At 26.8% G+C, this 12946-nt stretch overlaps 6 protein-coding genes across 6 annotated transcripts in view, besides 15 other annotated features; 4 read left to right on the top strand and 2 right to left on the bottom strand.

Moving 5' to 3' along the window:
- EDI_018200 (S-phase kinase-associated protein 1A, putative) overlaps positions 1 to 451 on the bottom strand; it is a gene marked incomplete at both ends in the record, with an annotated part of 597 nt that extends 146 nt beyond the window's left edge. The window contains one exon of the mRNA XM_001733325.1: positions 1 to 451. This exon is cut by the window's left edge and continues 146 nt beyond it. Within this exon, the coding sequence (XP_001733377.1) occupies positions 1 to 451 (451 nt within the window).
- Positions 398 to 439: a microsatellite.
- Positions 452 to 673: 222 nt separating the features above from the next.
- EDI_018190 (uncharacterized protein) lies at positions 674 to 3487 on the top strand (the record flags this gene model as incomplete). Its single annotated transcript, XM_001737302.1, has 2 exons — positions 674 to 1043; positions 1089 to 3487. The coding sequence occupies 2 exons, from the start codon at positions 674 to 676 to the stop codon at positions 3485 to 3487; spliced, it is 2769 nt and encodes a 922-aa protein (XP_001737354.1).
- Positions 873 to 910: a sequence feature (AT_rich).
- Positions 1124 to 1144: a sequence feature (AT_rich).
- Positions 1360 to 1381: a sequence feature (AT_rich).
- Positions 2954 to 3078: a microsatellite.
- Positions 3488 to 3650: 163 nt separating the features above from the next.
- Positions 3651 to 3721: a sequence feature (AT_rich).
- Positions 3722 to 3776: 55 nt separating this feature from the next.
- Positions 3777 to 3810: a microsatellite.
- A 38-nt stretch (positions 3811 to 3848) lies between these two features.
- Positions 3849 to 5452, top strand: EDI_018180 (uncharacterized protein; the record flags this gene model as incomplete). The annotated part of the gene is made up of 2 exons (XM_001737301.1): positions 3849 to 3926; positions 3980 to 5452. The coding sequence occupies 2 exons, from the start codon at positions 3849 to 3851 to the stop codon at positions 5450 to 5452; spliced, it is 1551 nt and encodes a 516-aa protein (XP_001737353.1).
- Positions 5435 to 5504: a sequence feature (AT_rich).
- A 78-nt stretch (positions 5505 to 5582) lies between these two features.
- Positions 5583 to 5642: a sequence feature (AT_rich).
- Positions 5643 to 5686: 44 nt separating this feature from the next.
- EDI_018170 (serine/threonine protein kinase ppk15, putative) lies at positions 5687 to 7720 on the bottom strand (the record flags this gene model as incomplete). Its single annotated transcript, XM_001737300.1, has 1 exon — positions 5687 to 7720. The coding sequence occupies one exon, from the start codon at positions 7718 to 7720 to the stop codon at positions 5687 to 5689; it is 2034 nt and encodes a 677-aa protein (XP_001737352.1).
- Positions 7298 to 7318: a sequence feature (AT_rich).
- A 1150-nt stretch (positions 7721 to 8870) lies between the features above and the next one.
- Positions 8871 to 8980: a microsatellite.
- Positions 8981 to 8985: 5 nt separating this feature from the next.
- Positions 8986 to 9663, top strand: EDI_018160 (uncharacterized protein; the record flags this gene model as incomplete). Its single annotated transcript, XM_001737299.1, has 2 exons — positions 8986 to 9378; positions 9430 to 9663. 2 exons carry the CDS (start codon positions 8986 to 8988, stop codon positions 9661 to 9663), a joined length of 627 nt encoding a protein of 208 aa, XP_001737351.1.
- A 194-nt stretch (positions 9664 to 9857) lies between these two features.
- EDI_018050 (S-adenosylmethionine synthetase, putative) overlaps positions 9858 to 12946 on the top strand; it is a gene marked incomplete at both ends in the record, with an annotated part of 3907 nt that continues 818 nt past the window's right edge. The window contains 3 exons of the mRNA XM_001733324.1: positions 9858 to 11862; positions 12103 to 12535; positions 12900 to 12946. The exon at positions 12900 to 12946 is cut by the window's right edge and continues 818 nt beyond it. Coding sequence (XP_001733376.1) covers positions 9858 to 11862; positions 12103 to 12535; positions 12900 to 12946 — 2485 coding nt within the window. The remainder of the gene's footprint in view (positions 11863 to 12102; positions 12536 to 12899) is intronic.
- Positions 9961 to 9983: a sequence feature (AT_rich).
- Positions 10280 to 10307: a sequence feature (AT_rich).
- Positions 11998 to 12072: a sequence feature (AT_rich).
- Positions 12624 to 12647: a sequence feature (AT_rich).

The following is a 12946-nucleotide window of genomic DNA, read 5'->3' as shown; positions in this document are numbered from 1 at the left end:
CAACAGTTTTCCCAATTAAATTCTTTGCAATGGTCTTGGCAGTTGCTTCAACAAGCATATCAATATTCATGAATGTTGCTGCTTTTAGCATTTCAAATAACATATCCTTTTCTAAATCATCACAAAACTTAACATCCCATGGATGAAGATCTGCATTCTTATCTCTATCCCCAATTACAAAATCTGGATACATCAATGGATGTTCGTTGTGGAATAATAACCATTGAATAACTTTTTCTAACACTGCTCCTTCTACTTTTAAAATAGGAACTGGTTCATCAGCATTTTCTCTGTCTTTCATAAGTGATTCTACGAGTCCTGATTGTTTTGCTGCTTCTTCTGAAATAATGAAATCTTTTCCATCTGATGATCTTAAGATTACGTTTTGTGCCATGTCTTTCCTTTTTTTTAGTTCTTTTTTCTTTTTCTTTTTTTTTTTATCTCTTTGCATTTCTCAAAAGAAAGATAAAAAAAAGAAAGAGTAAATTGACTTTACTATTTATTCCAGTTGTATTGTGTTCGTTCAAAGAAAAAAGTTTGGTCAGAGGTATTGTTTTAGTTTAAATACTTAGCATAGTCAGTGGTAAGTAGATAAAAGCGACAAAGAATTTAGAGGAAGGATAAATAAACTGAAAACCAAGAAAAAAGAACTATAAAAATAAAGGTGAGGAATATGAATGGGCAAGGTTCATTTAAAGTAATTGACCCGTTTCAAATAATTTTATTAGAGAATGAGCCAATTCTAGATGAAATAGAAGAAGAATTAACAGTAGAAAAAGGGACAATAAGATATGAAGAAGAAGAAAGAAAAGTAATAAGTAAAGATGGGAGAATAATCAAACAATGTAAAAATGTGTTAAATCAAATAACACAAAAATATAATTATTACATATTTAAAGTAAAAATAAAACCACAATTTAACGAAGAGTTAGTAAATATTCATTTAAGTTCATTAACAAGAATTGTAAGGATATATAAAGAATTAAAATTTAAAAGATTAGATTTACCAATAGAAAATGAGATATATAGTTATGTTGTGTATGGTTTGTGTTAAATACTTTTTTCTTTAATTTATTAATTGTTATTAGTAAATCCTCAAACGAATAAAAATGGTATTGAACTCTTTATAAAAAAATTAATTAAAGTTAATGTGTTCAATGCTTATTACGATTTAGTTGAATTACCAGAATTATTTAAATCTAATTTTATTGAAATTTGTAATATCCTTAAAACAAATTCTTTAACTTCAGTTCCTTTTAAACTTGACATTAATTCTTCTCCTCAAATTTTTGGATTTGAACATTGTTTTAAACAATTAACTCAATTTATTGAGAATATTCAAAAAAATCAATTTACTACTTTAAAAATTAAATTTAAAAATCATTTGACTTCCTTTCATAAAGCATTTTATGAAGAAAAATTTAATACTTTAATTACTCAAGCAAATTGGGACATTATTAAACTTCAATATAAAATTTTGTTTAAAGAAGTTAAACCAGGTCTCTTTGATTGTTTTGTTAAAGCTCCTAATAATGTTATTAAAATTGTTATTTCTAAAATTACTGAATTCTTTAATAACATCGTTTTAGTTACTGTTATTAATAACGTTAAAAAGTCTGACGAAAAAGATTTACTTCTCTTCTCAAGAACTCATGATACTCCTTATAATGCTCTTTATTTCATTAGTCATGGTAAAGTAAATCAAATGATCGCGGCTATTAATCTTTGTAAAGATTTTCATTCAGTCAATATGATGACTTACAAAGAGGAATTAACTAATTTTATTTTCGAAAAATATATCACTTCATTACCTCAAAACGAAGACTTCGGATTTGAGGAATTAGATATTCCAGAATTGGCTAAGTCTCCAACTGACATAACAAATCAAACAAAAAATAATCCAAACCTTATTGACAAAAAATTAAACAAAACAACTAATGACTTTGATAATCAAATGCCAAATCTTATCAACACAAATGTTCACTTAAAAGACAATGAACAAATAGACATTAAATCTCCTAAACAATCTATTGAAAGTCAGTCTAAAGATTATAATTTTGAACCTGAGAATAATTTTAAATCTCAATCACAAAATGAAATAATAAATAGTCCAAATGAAAGTCATTCCCTTTCATACCAACAAGATAAAATTGTTTATCTGGAACATAATGAAGAAAGTACTGAGTCTAGTTATCATGAGGATAATTGTCTCTGTCAAACAACTTACGATGAACAACTTGATCAAGAAAACAAACAACTCAAAGAACCTCCTCTTCTTCCACCAAAACCAAAAAGACTTCAAAAAGAAGAACAACTCAGACAAGAAAGTATCATCGTTTGTAATAATCTACAAGAAAAAGAAATTCAAGAATCCTTTTATGTCTCAGAAAAAACTGAAAAAACGATTAATCAAATACAAGTATCACAAAAGTTCTCATGTGATGAGACAACACAAAATATTTCACAACAAGAACAACAACCAACAGTTTTGTCTGATCCTTGGATTAAAGATACACCAACTTATTGTAATATAACACTTGACTCATTTAAAAAACAAAATGAAACCAATCAGCAAAATTTATGTGATCAAACGCCTCAACAAGAAGATTTTGAACCTTATAAAGAATGTTATGTTTCACAAACACCTGAAGAAAAGTATCAAGAAGAATTGATAGAAGGAAATCAAAATAATGAACCAAGTAGTGAACAGACTAATCAAAGTCAAGTTGAGAATAAAACTGATAAAATTAACCAAGAACAAATAACTATTTCTGTTTTAGGAGAAGATTCAAAAGAAATAGAAAGTGATACAACTAATAGAGCTAATGACCATCAAAGTTATGACCATTTTACTAAACAGGAAAGAGAAGATGATACTCCAACAATTAGACAAGCTCCTAGAAGACCAACCAGATCATCTAAAAACAGAAAACCAGCAACAAAAAAATTATTTAATCAACTGAAAGAAATGAAAATAGAAATATTGAAAGAAGAAATAAAAGAAAATGAAGAGACTAATGAAATAATTGAAAAACAAACAACTGGAGTAAAAGAAGATGAAGAAATTAAAGAAACAAATTCACAAGTACCTAACCAAAATGATATTGAATTAATAGGAGAAGAAAATCAAAACAATAAAGAACCAAGTGTTGTTAATCAACAAGACGAATATCAACACGAAGAAATAACTACAAAAACTTCTGATGACCAATTAACAAAAGATCAAATTGACAAGAATCACTCGAACGTTAATCAAATGTTATTAGAAGATTTACAAAAAACACTGCATACTCCAAAAAAAGAAAATAAACCTTCTTTTACTTCTACAAATTGTGTAAATGAAAATACTAAAAATCAACCTTTTCTTCCAATATTTGAAATTAAACTTAAAAAAACTTCTCCTATAAAAAAATATGAACCACCAATTCAAGAAGAAGAAACACAACTTCAAAAAATAATGAAAAAAAGAAAAGAAGAGAGTAATTAATACATTTGAATATATTTTTTTATTTAGTTTAAACAATTAACGAATCTTGTAAGTTATATTAAATCTTGTCATTTTTATGAGAATGACAAAAAGGTTATAACTTCATTGTTCTTTGATATTTGGTTATAAAAGATTCATATATATCTTCCTTTTAACAAACATCAATTATACTTTATTTCTTTTTTTTCTTTTTTAAATAGTTATTTTTTATAGTTTTAATTATTAATTATTATAGTTTTAAGGGTTACAATTTTAAATAACACAAGAAAAAAAACGAAATAGTTAAGAAAATATAATATAAGGTAATATAATAAATTATAATAATAGTTTAATGAACAATGAAAACAAAAGAAAGTAACCAATGGAAGTAATGTCAGTATTTTTATTATTAATACTTATACCAGAAAGTAATTGTTTACAGATTGACAGTCCGTGTATAGTTTGTCTAAAAATGATAAGAATAGATTAGATTTGTTAAAGACTAACCAATAGATAGACACCCGAGTAGAAAATATTAAGTTTATTGGGAAAAAAGGAATTGTTGGTTCAAAATCTCAAATAGCGAAATTGTGTTACGATGATGTTCCTGAAAAAAATAGAAATGTTTTAGCTTATTCAACTCATACTTCTTGTTATTTTCCTCTTCCTTCATTTTCTCAAATTTTTCAAGGACGAGAATTTCCTCGATGTGGAATTTGTATTAGACTTAGTGGTCCTTCTTTAAAATCATCAATTTGTACAATAGTTGGTGCAACAGTAATGAATGTAACAACAGAAGAAGAAAAGTTATCATATTTAAGGACAATGTTTGTAGATGAAGAAATGTTTCAACACCTATCAGGATTTTATAATAACTATGGAGAAGGTTCATCATTACCAGTTGTTGCACAAGTTGTTAATTGTCCATATAAAACAGTTCCTTCTGCTGTAGTTAAATCAATAAAAGAAGAAGGGGATAATTATAATACAGAAGTTATTTTATTTAATACAAATCTTATTATTGATAAAATAGAACTCAAAGGGTCTTATTACTATTTAAATGCAACTTCATGTCTTTTTAATTTAATCGTTCCAAAGTCATTTACTTCAGGGATACTAAAATTGTATGACTTTGTTGGTGATGCATTAGCACTTCCATTTAAATTAGAATTATCAACAATTCAAACTGCTTCAAGTTCATTACCTGGAAGTTTAAAAGATACTCCATGTTATCTTCGATTAGAAACACAAATCCTTAATACTACAGAAATAGTAGATCCATATTTTTCATGGAAATTATATGTTCATAGTCAATCAAATTATAATGAAGTTATTCAAGTAGATTTAAAGAATCCAACAATTCACTTCGATAACGAAATATATATATCTTTAGTCTATCCTTATCCAGTAAAAATTAGTAAACATTATTCATATTTATATTCTGATTATTTTATTAATAAACCTTTAGTAAAAGAACCAGAATTTAAAACTTTTGCATTTATTGATTCAATTGAAAATTCAATTGAAACAAATTGTTTAAACTCATTTGCTTTAAATAAACAAGTACTATTTGAGAATAATTATTATAGAATTAAAAGTCAATTAAGTATGAAAGTAGCTCGTTGTTATGCTCAAATAAATAATATTGTTGTTCATTATATAACAAATCAAGATAACTCGGTTATTACTTTTAATAAAATGTTTCTTTATCCAATCAATGATTTAAATTTCACTGAATGTCCTATTGGAACTTTTCAATGTTCTTTTGAAGATGAATGTAATCCAACAAATTCAACTATTGAACCAACTAATGGAGAACTTATTAAAAATTATTCTGATGGTTGTGTCCCTTTTTGTGGTACTTGTAAATTCGGATTTTCTTGTAACAAAGCTGCTAAGTGTGTTAGAACTATTTCTTTAAATTTAAGAAATCAATCATTTGGTACTTTCCTTTTTGTAGCTTTATTGTTAATTTTTATTATTTGAATTCTTTAGTTTATTTTTTATGATTTTGTATTTTTGAATATCTTTTTAATATGTTTATCTGTTCATTTTTTTTTCTATATTCTCAATTGAATATTTTTAATACTGTTTTTTAATATCTCATCAAATACTCTTTTATTCTATTATTTTAAAATCATTCAAAAAATAAAATATGAAAGATTATTAAATTATTGATTTACAAAGTATCAAATGATGAATAGAAATAATATCAAAAACTCATCTTTCTGGTGTTGATGAAAGGTCTTGTATAGATCCTTCATTATCTGAGCTAGCTCCACTTGAAGAATTACTTCTTTTTCTCATAAATGAAGGTATAAGGAAACTTAGTTTAGTTGAACTTCTTGGGCTTTCTTGTGGGGATTCAGTTTTTCTAGGAGAAACAAGTGATAAGAGTCTTCTTCTTGGAGTGCTTACTGTTGAATTTGAAGATTCAGACGATGATGTTAATGAACCTGAACCTTCACGAGTGACTTTTTTGAGAGTAGGAATTTTATAAGTTTTCTTTTTTGATTTAGATTCTGTAGATTCAATTGTACCTAATGAACCAGCATGAGTAGTATGTAAAGGAATTTTTGATTGATGAATTTCTTTATTAATTGCAGGACCATCAAATGAGACAGCACGAATTCTTCTTGGTGTATGACATTGTTTTTCTATTTTTGTTTGTGGAATCATTCTTTCCTTTTGGAAAACTAAAGAAAGACTTTCAGGAGTCATTTCATCTTCAAATGGATTTTCTTCAGTAATTAATGGAATATGTCCTTGTTCTAATTGTTTTAAAAATGCTTTATAATAATCTAATGGAGAATTAGTATTAATTCGATTTGGATTATATCCTAATTCTTGTAATTTATCATCTTTTTTAATGTCATGTTTTTTCTTTGGAGTTTTTAATTGTAGATTAGGTACTTTCACTTTCTTTTTCATATCTTTTTCTGATTTTAATTTTGCATTAAACAATGGATGGGCTAATGCCTCTTGTGGAGTTAATCTATCTTCTGGTTTATATGTTAAACATTTATTCAAAAAATCAAATAATGTAAGTCGTAATGTTGCAGGATCAACAGGAATTTTAGAAACATCTAATATAATATTATGTAAATATACTAACTCCTTTAAACTCTTTTTTTTAAAATAATCTTTTTCTTCAGGTAATTCTACACAATATTCTTCTTCAAATTCTTCTTCATCTTTCAAAACATATTCAAAAGTACCATCTGCATGATAGAAACGATTAAAATAATTTTCTGTTTTAGTTCCACTATTTAACATCTCTGATGGAATCATTCCAAGGAATTTAATTTGTTTTCTTAACAATCCTAATTCACTATTTGCAACAAACAATGGAATTCCAAAGAACATTTCTGCAACCATACAACCAAATGACCACATATCTATTGCACAATTATATTTATATCCAATACATACTTCAGGTGCACGATAAAATCTTGATTGAATATATGAATATAATGAATAATTATCAAAACAACATGAACCAAGATCAATTAGTTTTAATTTTGATGATATTCCTGTTAGTAACACGTTTTCTGGTTTAAGATCACAATGAATAATACTTGCTTGTTTACAAATCACAAGACATTCTAATATTTGTTTATTTAAAGTTTGAATAGTAGGTAATGAAAATCCAGACTTCTTGTTTAATTTCATTAATTCATATAATGAACATCCAAGTAATTCTGTGACAATACAAAGATGATTACAATATAAAAAATGATCTAAAATTTCAACTATTTGTTTTTTTGAATCATAAAACTTATTTAATATTAGTAAAGCAGTAATTTCAAGCATTCCTTGTCTGAAATATGCTTTTTTATTTTTTAATATTTTGATAGCAACTTCTCTATCATGTTGAAGATCTTTACATTTAAATACTTGTCCAAATGTTCCTTGTCCTAATTTACTAATAACTTTATATTGTGTAATAACATTTGGATTCATTGAATATTCTTTTCCTTCAAATGATGTAGAAGTACCTAATATATCTCCAATACGTACAATTAATTCATAATTACTATTATCTAATCCATAGTTATGCATTGGCGTTTTAGGTTCTGTAAGTATTACCCTTGGAACATCATGATACTGAAATTCAGGGTTAATATGTAAATAAGTTGATATTAATCGAGTGGTTTGTGCTTTAAGAATAGAAAATCTTCTTTCTGTAGGATATAACACTCCTATCATTCTATCAAGTGGATGAAAAGCACTGTTAATAGAAGCAAGAGCCATTTCACGCAATAATTTTTACAGTTTATTATTTTCTCCTTTTTCCATTTATTTAGAAAGAGTTCGTTTTACTCTCCCTTTTTATTGCTTTTTCTTTGATTTTCAAATACTCTTACAATATAACTGTAGTTAGAACACATATAAAATTAGAACTACTCAAAAGAAATCAATTATAAGAATGGTATCATTCTAAAATGAGAATTGATGATGTAATAACTTTGTTTTTTTTATTTTTCTTTGACACAACTCATGAAAAAAATATTTTTTCCTTGAATTGAGTATTTTACCATCAAAATTTATAGAATAATAAAATCAAACTATGAGATATATTGAAATCACTTGAGGAGTGTATTTTAAGTTATGTAAATAGACCTAATTATGAACAGAAACAATTCAAAATTATAGAAAATAAATTTCATGCAATTGAATAGTAATCTTTCATTCACCAAACCTTAATTTCTGTGTTATTTACTGATAAGATGAATAATTACGAATTCCCTCAATGCTTACTTCTAATTTCTAATTTAATGAAATTTGGAACCTTAAATTGTTTTTTGATGTCATTAGAAACAATCCGTTAGTTCTCAATAGGTATTGACTTTTTATGTTCAAATATTCTGTTTCTCTGGTGCATTAATTTCTTTCTTTTTTGATGTAATTACAAAAAGAAGATCGGAGTTGTTTTGAAGTTTATAAACTAAGTTAAATTTAGAACTCCCAAAACAAGACAAAGACACCATCTATCTAATTGAGAACGATTAAACAGAACTACCAAACAAAAAAATAAATAAAAATAACAAGCATTATTGGTCTTTAGATGACAAACATTCTTGAAATTTTATGTATAGAATTTTCTTAGGGACAGAATTTCTTCTTTAAAAAGAGTTAATAAATAATGTTTTAATGGTTACTCTATTTTAAATATCAGTTCTCTTATTACTCTTATACTTGTTGATGTTGAATAAAGTAATTAAGTAATGATAGTCTAATACTGCTTTATTCAATTAATAAGTAACATTTAAAATATCAAGAACAAAAAGAACTCAACACTTCATATTAACTATAATTATAGATATTTCAGTGATGATATACCTACAAATGATATTTCAATAAATTTCTGGTATTTTGTTTTCTCAACGAAGTTTGATTCAATAAATAAATATAGAAATTGAAATATTTATAAAAGAACTATTTAAATAATAAGAAAACATAAAAAAAATTATTAAAAAAAAAAAGAGAAAAACTAAAAAGGAATCTTAAAATTCCTAATGGAAAAACAACGAATATATAACCTTTCACTTCTTGTTCTTGGAGTTGTTGTTGTTCTTGCCTCAACAGCACTAATCTTTTTAACAATATTTGGTCCAATAAGAAAAATGCCAAATACTAGTAAATTAAATAATTCAGATTTAAAATTCTATAGTAAAACAGTCTTTATGTTAATAATGATTTCTCTTGCGGTTCTCTTTATGGTAGCAGGTGGAATGATGATTGCTACTTCTTTTGTTCAAAAAGACTGGATGTGTTTGCTTTCATATATTGTGATTGGTTTAGGTGTTATGTGCGCTTTCTCCTTCGGTGTCTACTTTGCTATTACTTATGGCTCTTTTGTTAAAACAACAAACACCTCTTTAAAAACATTAGCCCATTGGGAAGATATCGTTTGTTCTTCTTTTCTTTTATTTCCTATGTTATGTCTAACTCTTCTTTAGTTTGATTGTTGTGGTTGGAATGAATATCGTTCAATGCCTCCTTGTGCTTCTGCTAGTGGTTCTACTTCTAGAGTTACTTGTAAAGCAGTCACAAAACCTATTGCAGGTGCTTCTCTTCAAAACCTTATTGTTGGGTTCTCTTTCTTCCTTCTTCTTGTAGTTGGTATTGTCTTCATTTATTTAATCGGTGGTTCTTTGAATTCAAATGCTGGTTACAACAAACTCGACCAATAAATCAGTTTTTCATTTATTTCTTTTTTGTTTTTCATTTTATTCAAATAACATAAAACTATCTTGTTTTTTCATTTTTTTGTTATTTATTTTCATTCTTATAACTAAAAATAGATTTAGAAATCTTATTTTTTTGGTTAAACATCATTTGTCCATCTATAAAAGGATTTAATGATCTTTTTTTTATTATTCTGCCAATGAGCGAACAACAGTACCTAAAATATATATTTGATAATCTCTTTGTTGTAATTGAGTATGCAAAGGCTGTAAATCAAGTATATTTAACTGATGGATACAAAGATTATAATATAAAAAAAATAAAAGAGGCTATTAAAAAAATAAAAGAGATTATTACTAAAAATATAAATCCTTATATTCGGGGGTTAGATGGTACTAAACAGATCACTTATGATGGAGATTGGTCTAAGTTCTGTGATAGTATTTATGAATCTTTAGAAAAAAGGTTAATAGAAAAATTCTTTGATCTAGTTGAAAAAAAAAATGACCCAATAAAAAAGTATTTTCAACAGAAACAAGTTAAAACCTCAACGACCAATGAAATGTACAATGACACAAAAGATATAATGAATCTATATCTTGTTTTTGGAACTTCAAGTTCTTTTAATAAAAAGTTTAATTTAAAAATAGCTAATATAAAACCATTTTCTGGATGTTGTTCTGAAGAAGAAAAAAAGAAGTGGCTTCTTGAAAGTTGGAATAGAGTAGTAAATTTCTACAATGAATTAAACGATAAAGTAAATGATTTACAAAAAATTAAAGATACAAACCAACAACAAAGCTTGGGATGGGGTTTTAGATTTTGGAATAGTTCACCTAAGGCATCCGACCAGTTAGAAAATATGTTTTTAAGATGTAAAGACTCTATTGATGAAATAAAAAAGAATTACGAAGAATATAAAACCATAAACAACACTCAATGTGAATTAACAAAAGAAGGTGATTGGAGAAATGAGCTAGAAATTGCCAAAAAACAATTAGCAAAAGAAGAAAGAATGAAAAAAGAATTAGAGATAGAACAGCTTAAAAAATGTATAAAAAAGATAAGTAAAGAAAATGAAGAATTAAAAAATTCCATTGAAACAATCAAAAAAGAACGAAATAAATCTGAAGAATATATCTTAATACTTGGCTGTAACTGTATTAAAGAAATAATGAACTGTTATGGAATTGGCTATAATGTGAATCATCAAAATAAAGAAGAGAATATTACTATTAATGTGGAACCTTCTAAACTTAATCTGGAAACATTTTGTGTTGAGTTACCGAGAATTTGTATAGATAAGGGAATGAACATTACCATGGAAACAGAGACTTATGAGACACACTCATATGGAGAAAAAGAAATAACTTTCACTACGGATAGAGGGTCTGAGGTAAATGGTACTTTCCTTAAAAGGAAGATTAGAATCAAAAAACAAACAACCACTCGAGATGATGATACTATCTTTCTTTCATCAGAAGACCTCAAACGAGGGTATTATATGTACACCTACAAAATCCCCGATACACAGGTTGAAATTCCATTATTGTTACCAGTAGACGAAAACATTAAAGATGGTACTCGGTTCTCATATAAACTAAACGACCATACTCTTTGTATCACTGCTCATAGACAAGATGGTATGTCTGAGTTTCAAGAATCCGCAGCTGAGATTGGTGATGACCAATTATTAAAAAGGATTAAAGGAACTGCTGAACCATCGAAAGAGTCAAATGAGAATTGTATCCCTATTGCAAATAATTCTGAATGCCAGAGTGACCAATCACCCCAAACTGAGGGTGGGCAAAATACTCGAGAAGGTAATCAAACCCAACAACCTCAAAATGAAGAACCAAAACCTTCACAAGATAGTGTAACTGATAATTCCACCCCCCCTCCTCCAGAACCAAGTAGTACCAACCTAGGAATGGATGAAACTTCAGATGATAATAAAAATCCCATACCTATGGAAGAAGAGCCTAACAACAACAATGATATTTATAATAATTTACACCAATGCCCTGGCATGAATGTGTCGGATCACCTTAACGGAACAAACCCACAACACACAAGTGCTAGTTTTAACATGAACCAAAATATATCTGACCTCAACCCTCTTACTTCTTTACAAAACCACCCCCGTAGTTGTTTACAAAACCAAAATGACCCAAGTTTATTTAAACAATACTACCACACTGACGGTACATATCCACTGGACAACAAGTGATCAATTAGGATATTCACCAACACAAAGATAAAAAGACTTTTCAAATGATTTGAATTAAAAAAGAGTATTAAACAAAAATAATTTAATTCATTTTGTTGGTTGTTCAATCATTTTTATTATAATAAAGTAAAATACATAAATAAAATAATGTATTGAGGTTAAATTAAATAAATTTTATTATATACAAACTGATAATTTTTATTAAGATGGTTAGTAAATTGGAGTGTTAATTCATTAGGTCATTGGGATGATGATATTATTGAAAATGACTCTTCTTATGATGAAAATGGTGATACATTTATTGATAATGATGTGGAATCTTGTATCACTGAAGTAACAACTTGTCTCAATCAGAATCATTCACAATGGAATATTATTCAACCACCAAAACAATTTAATACAAACCCACTCCAATGTGTAGAATATCAAAAATTACTTGATTACTCAACACTAGAACAATGTGTTCAATCAGTAATTCTTAATTCTGAAACAAAAGTTATTTCTTTTGAAACAATATACAATCAAACACTTCTTCAATTACCATCTAAATTACGTTCAGAAGCTACTATTCATTATGTCTTTGTAGTAACATTGATACTAACAAATAAAAATCATTATCATCTCTTAAATCCGTCAATAAATCAACTGTTAGTGAAAATCATTGATTAATTGATTAATTCAGAATTTATTGTTGAAAGTACTTGATATCATTTATGTAATCTCAAAAATGATTTGATATTTTAAAATAAAAAAAAAATAGTTTGGCATTTTTAACATTAATTACAAATAAGATTTTGACTTTTTCATTTTTTGAAAAGGACATTTTTGAGTTGTTGGCATGTTGTAGAAATGACTAGAAGTTCTTCTATAATCAAATAAGTCATTCACAAGTTAAAAAAGGTCCAGATTAATTTCAAGTTCATTTTGACAGGACATTCAATCCTTTTCTAAATTCTCTTGTCTTCATTTTAACAATGCATTAAACTAACTTTATGGTTCTACTCAACCAAGGCATTGTCCATCTCAACAACTATCTATTCTCTGTGATACTTCATTTA

The sequence above is a fragment of the Entamoeba dispar genome, genomic scaffold, assembly GCF_000209125.1.
Source record: "Entamoeba dispar SAW760 scf_1105229460513 genomic scaffold, whole genome shotgun sequence".
Taxonomy (NCBI): Eukaryota; Evosea; order Mastigamoebida; family Endamoebidae; genus Entamoeba; species Entamoeba dispar.
Note: the sequence above shows the minus strand (reverse complement) of the source record. Positions and strands in the feature narration are given on the sequence as shown.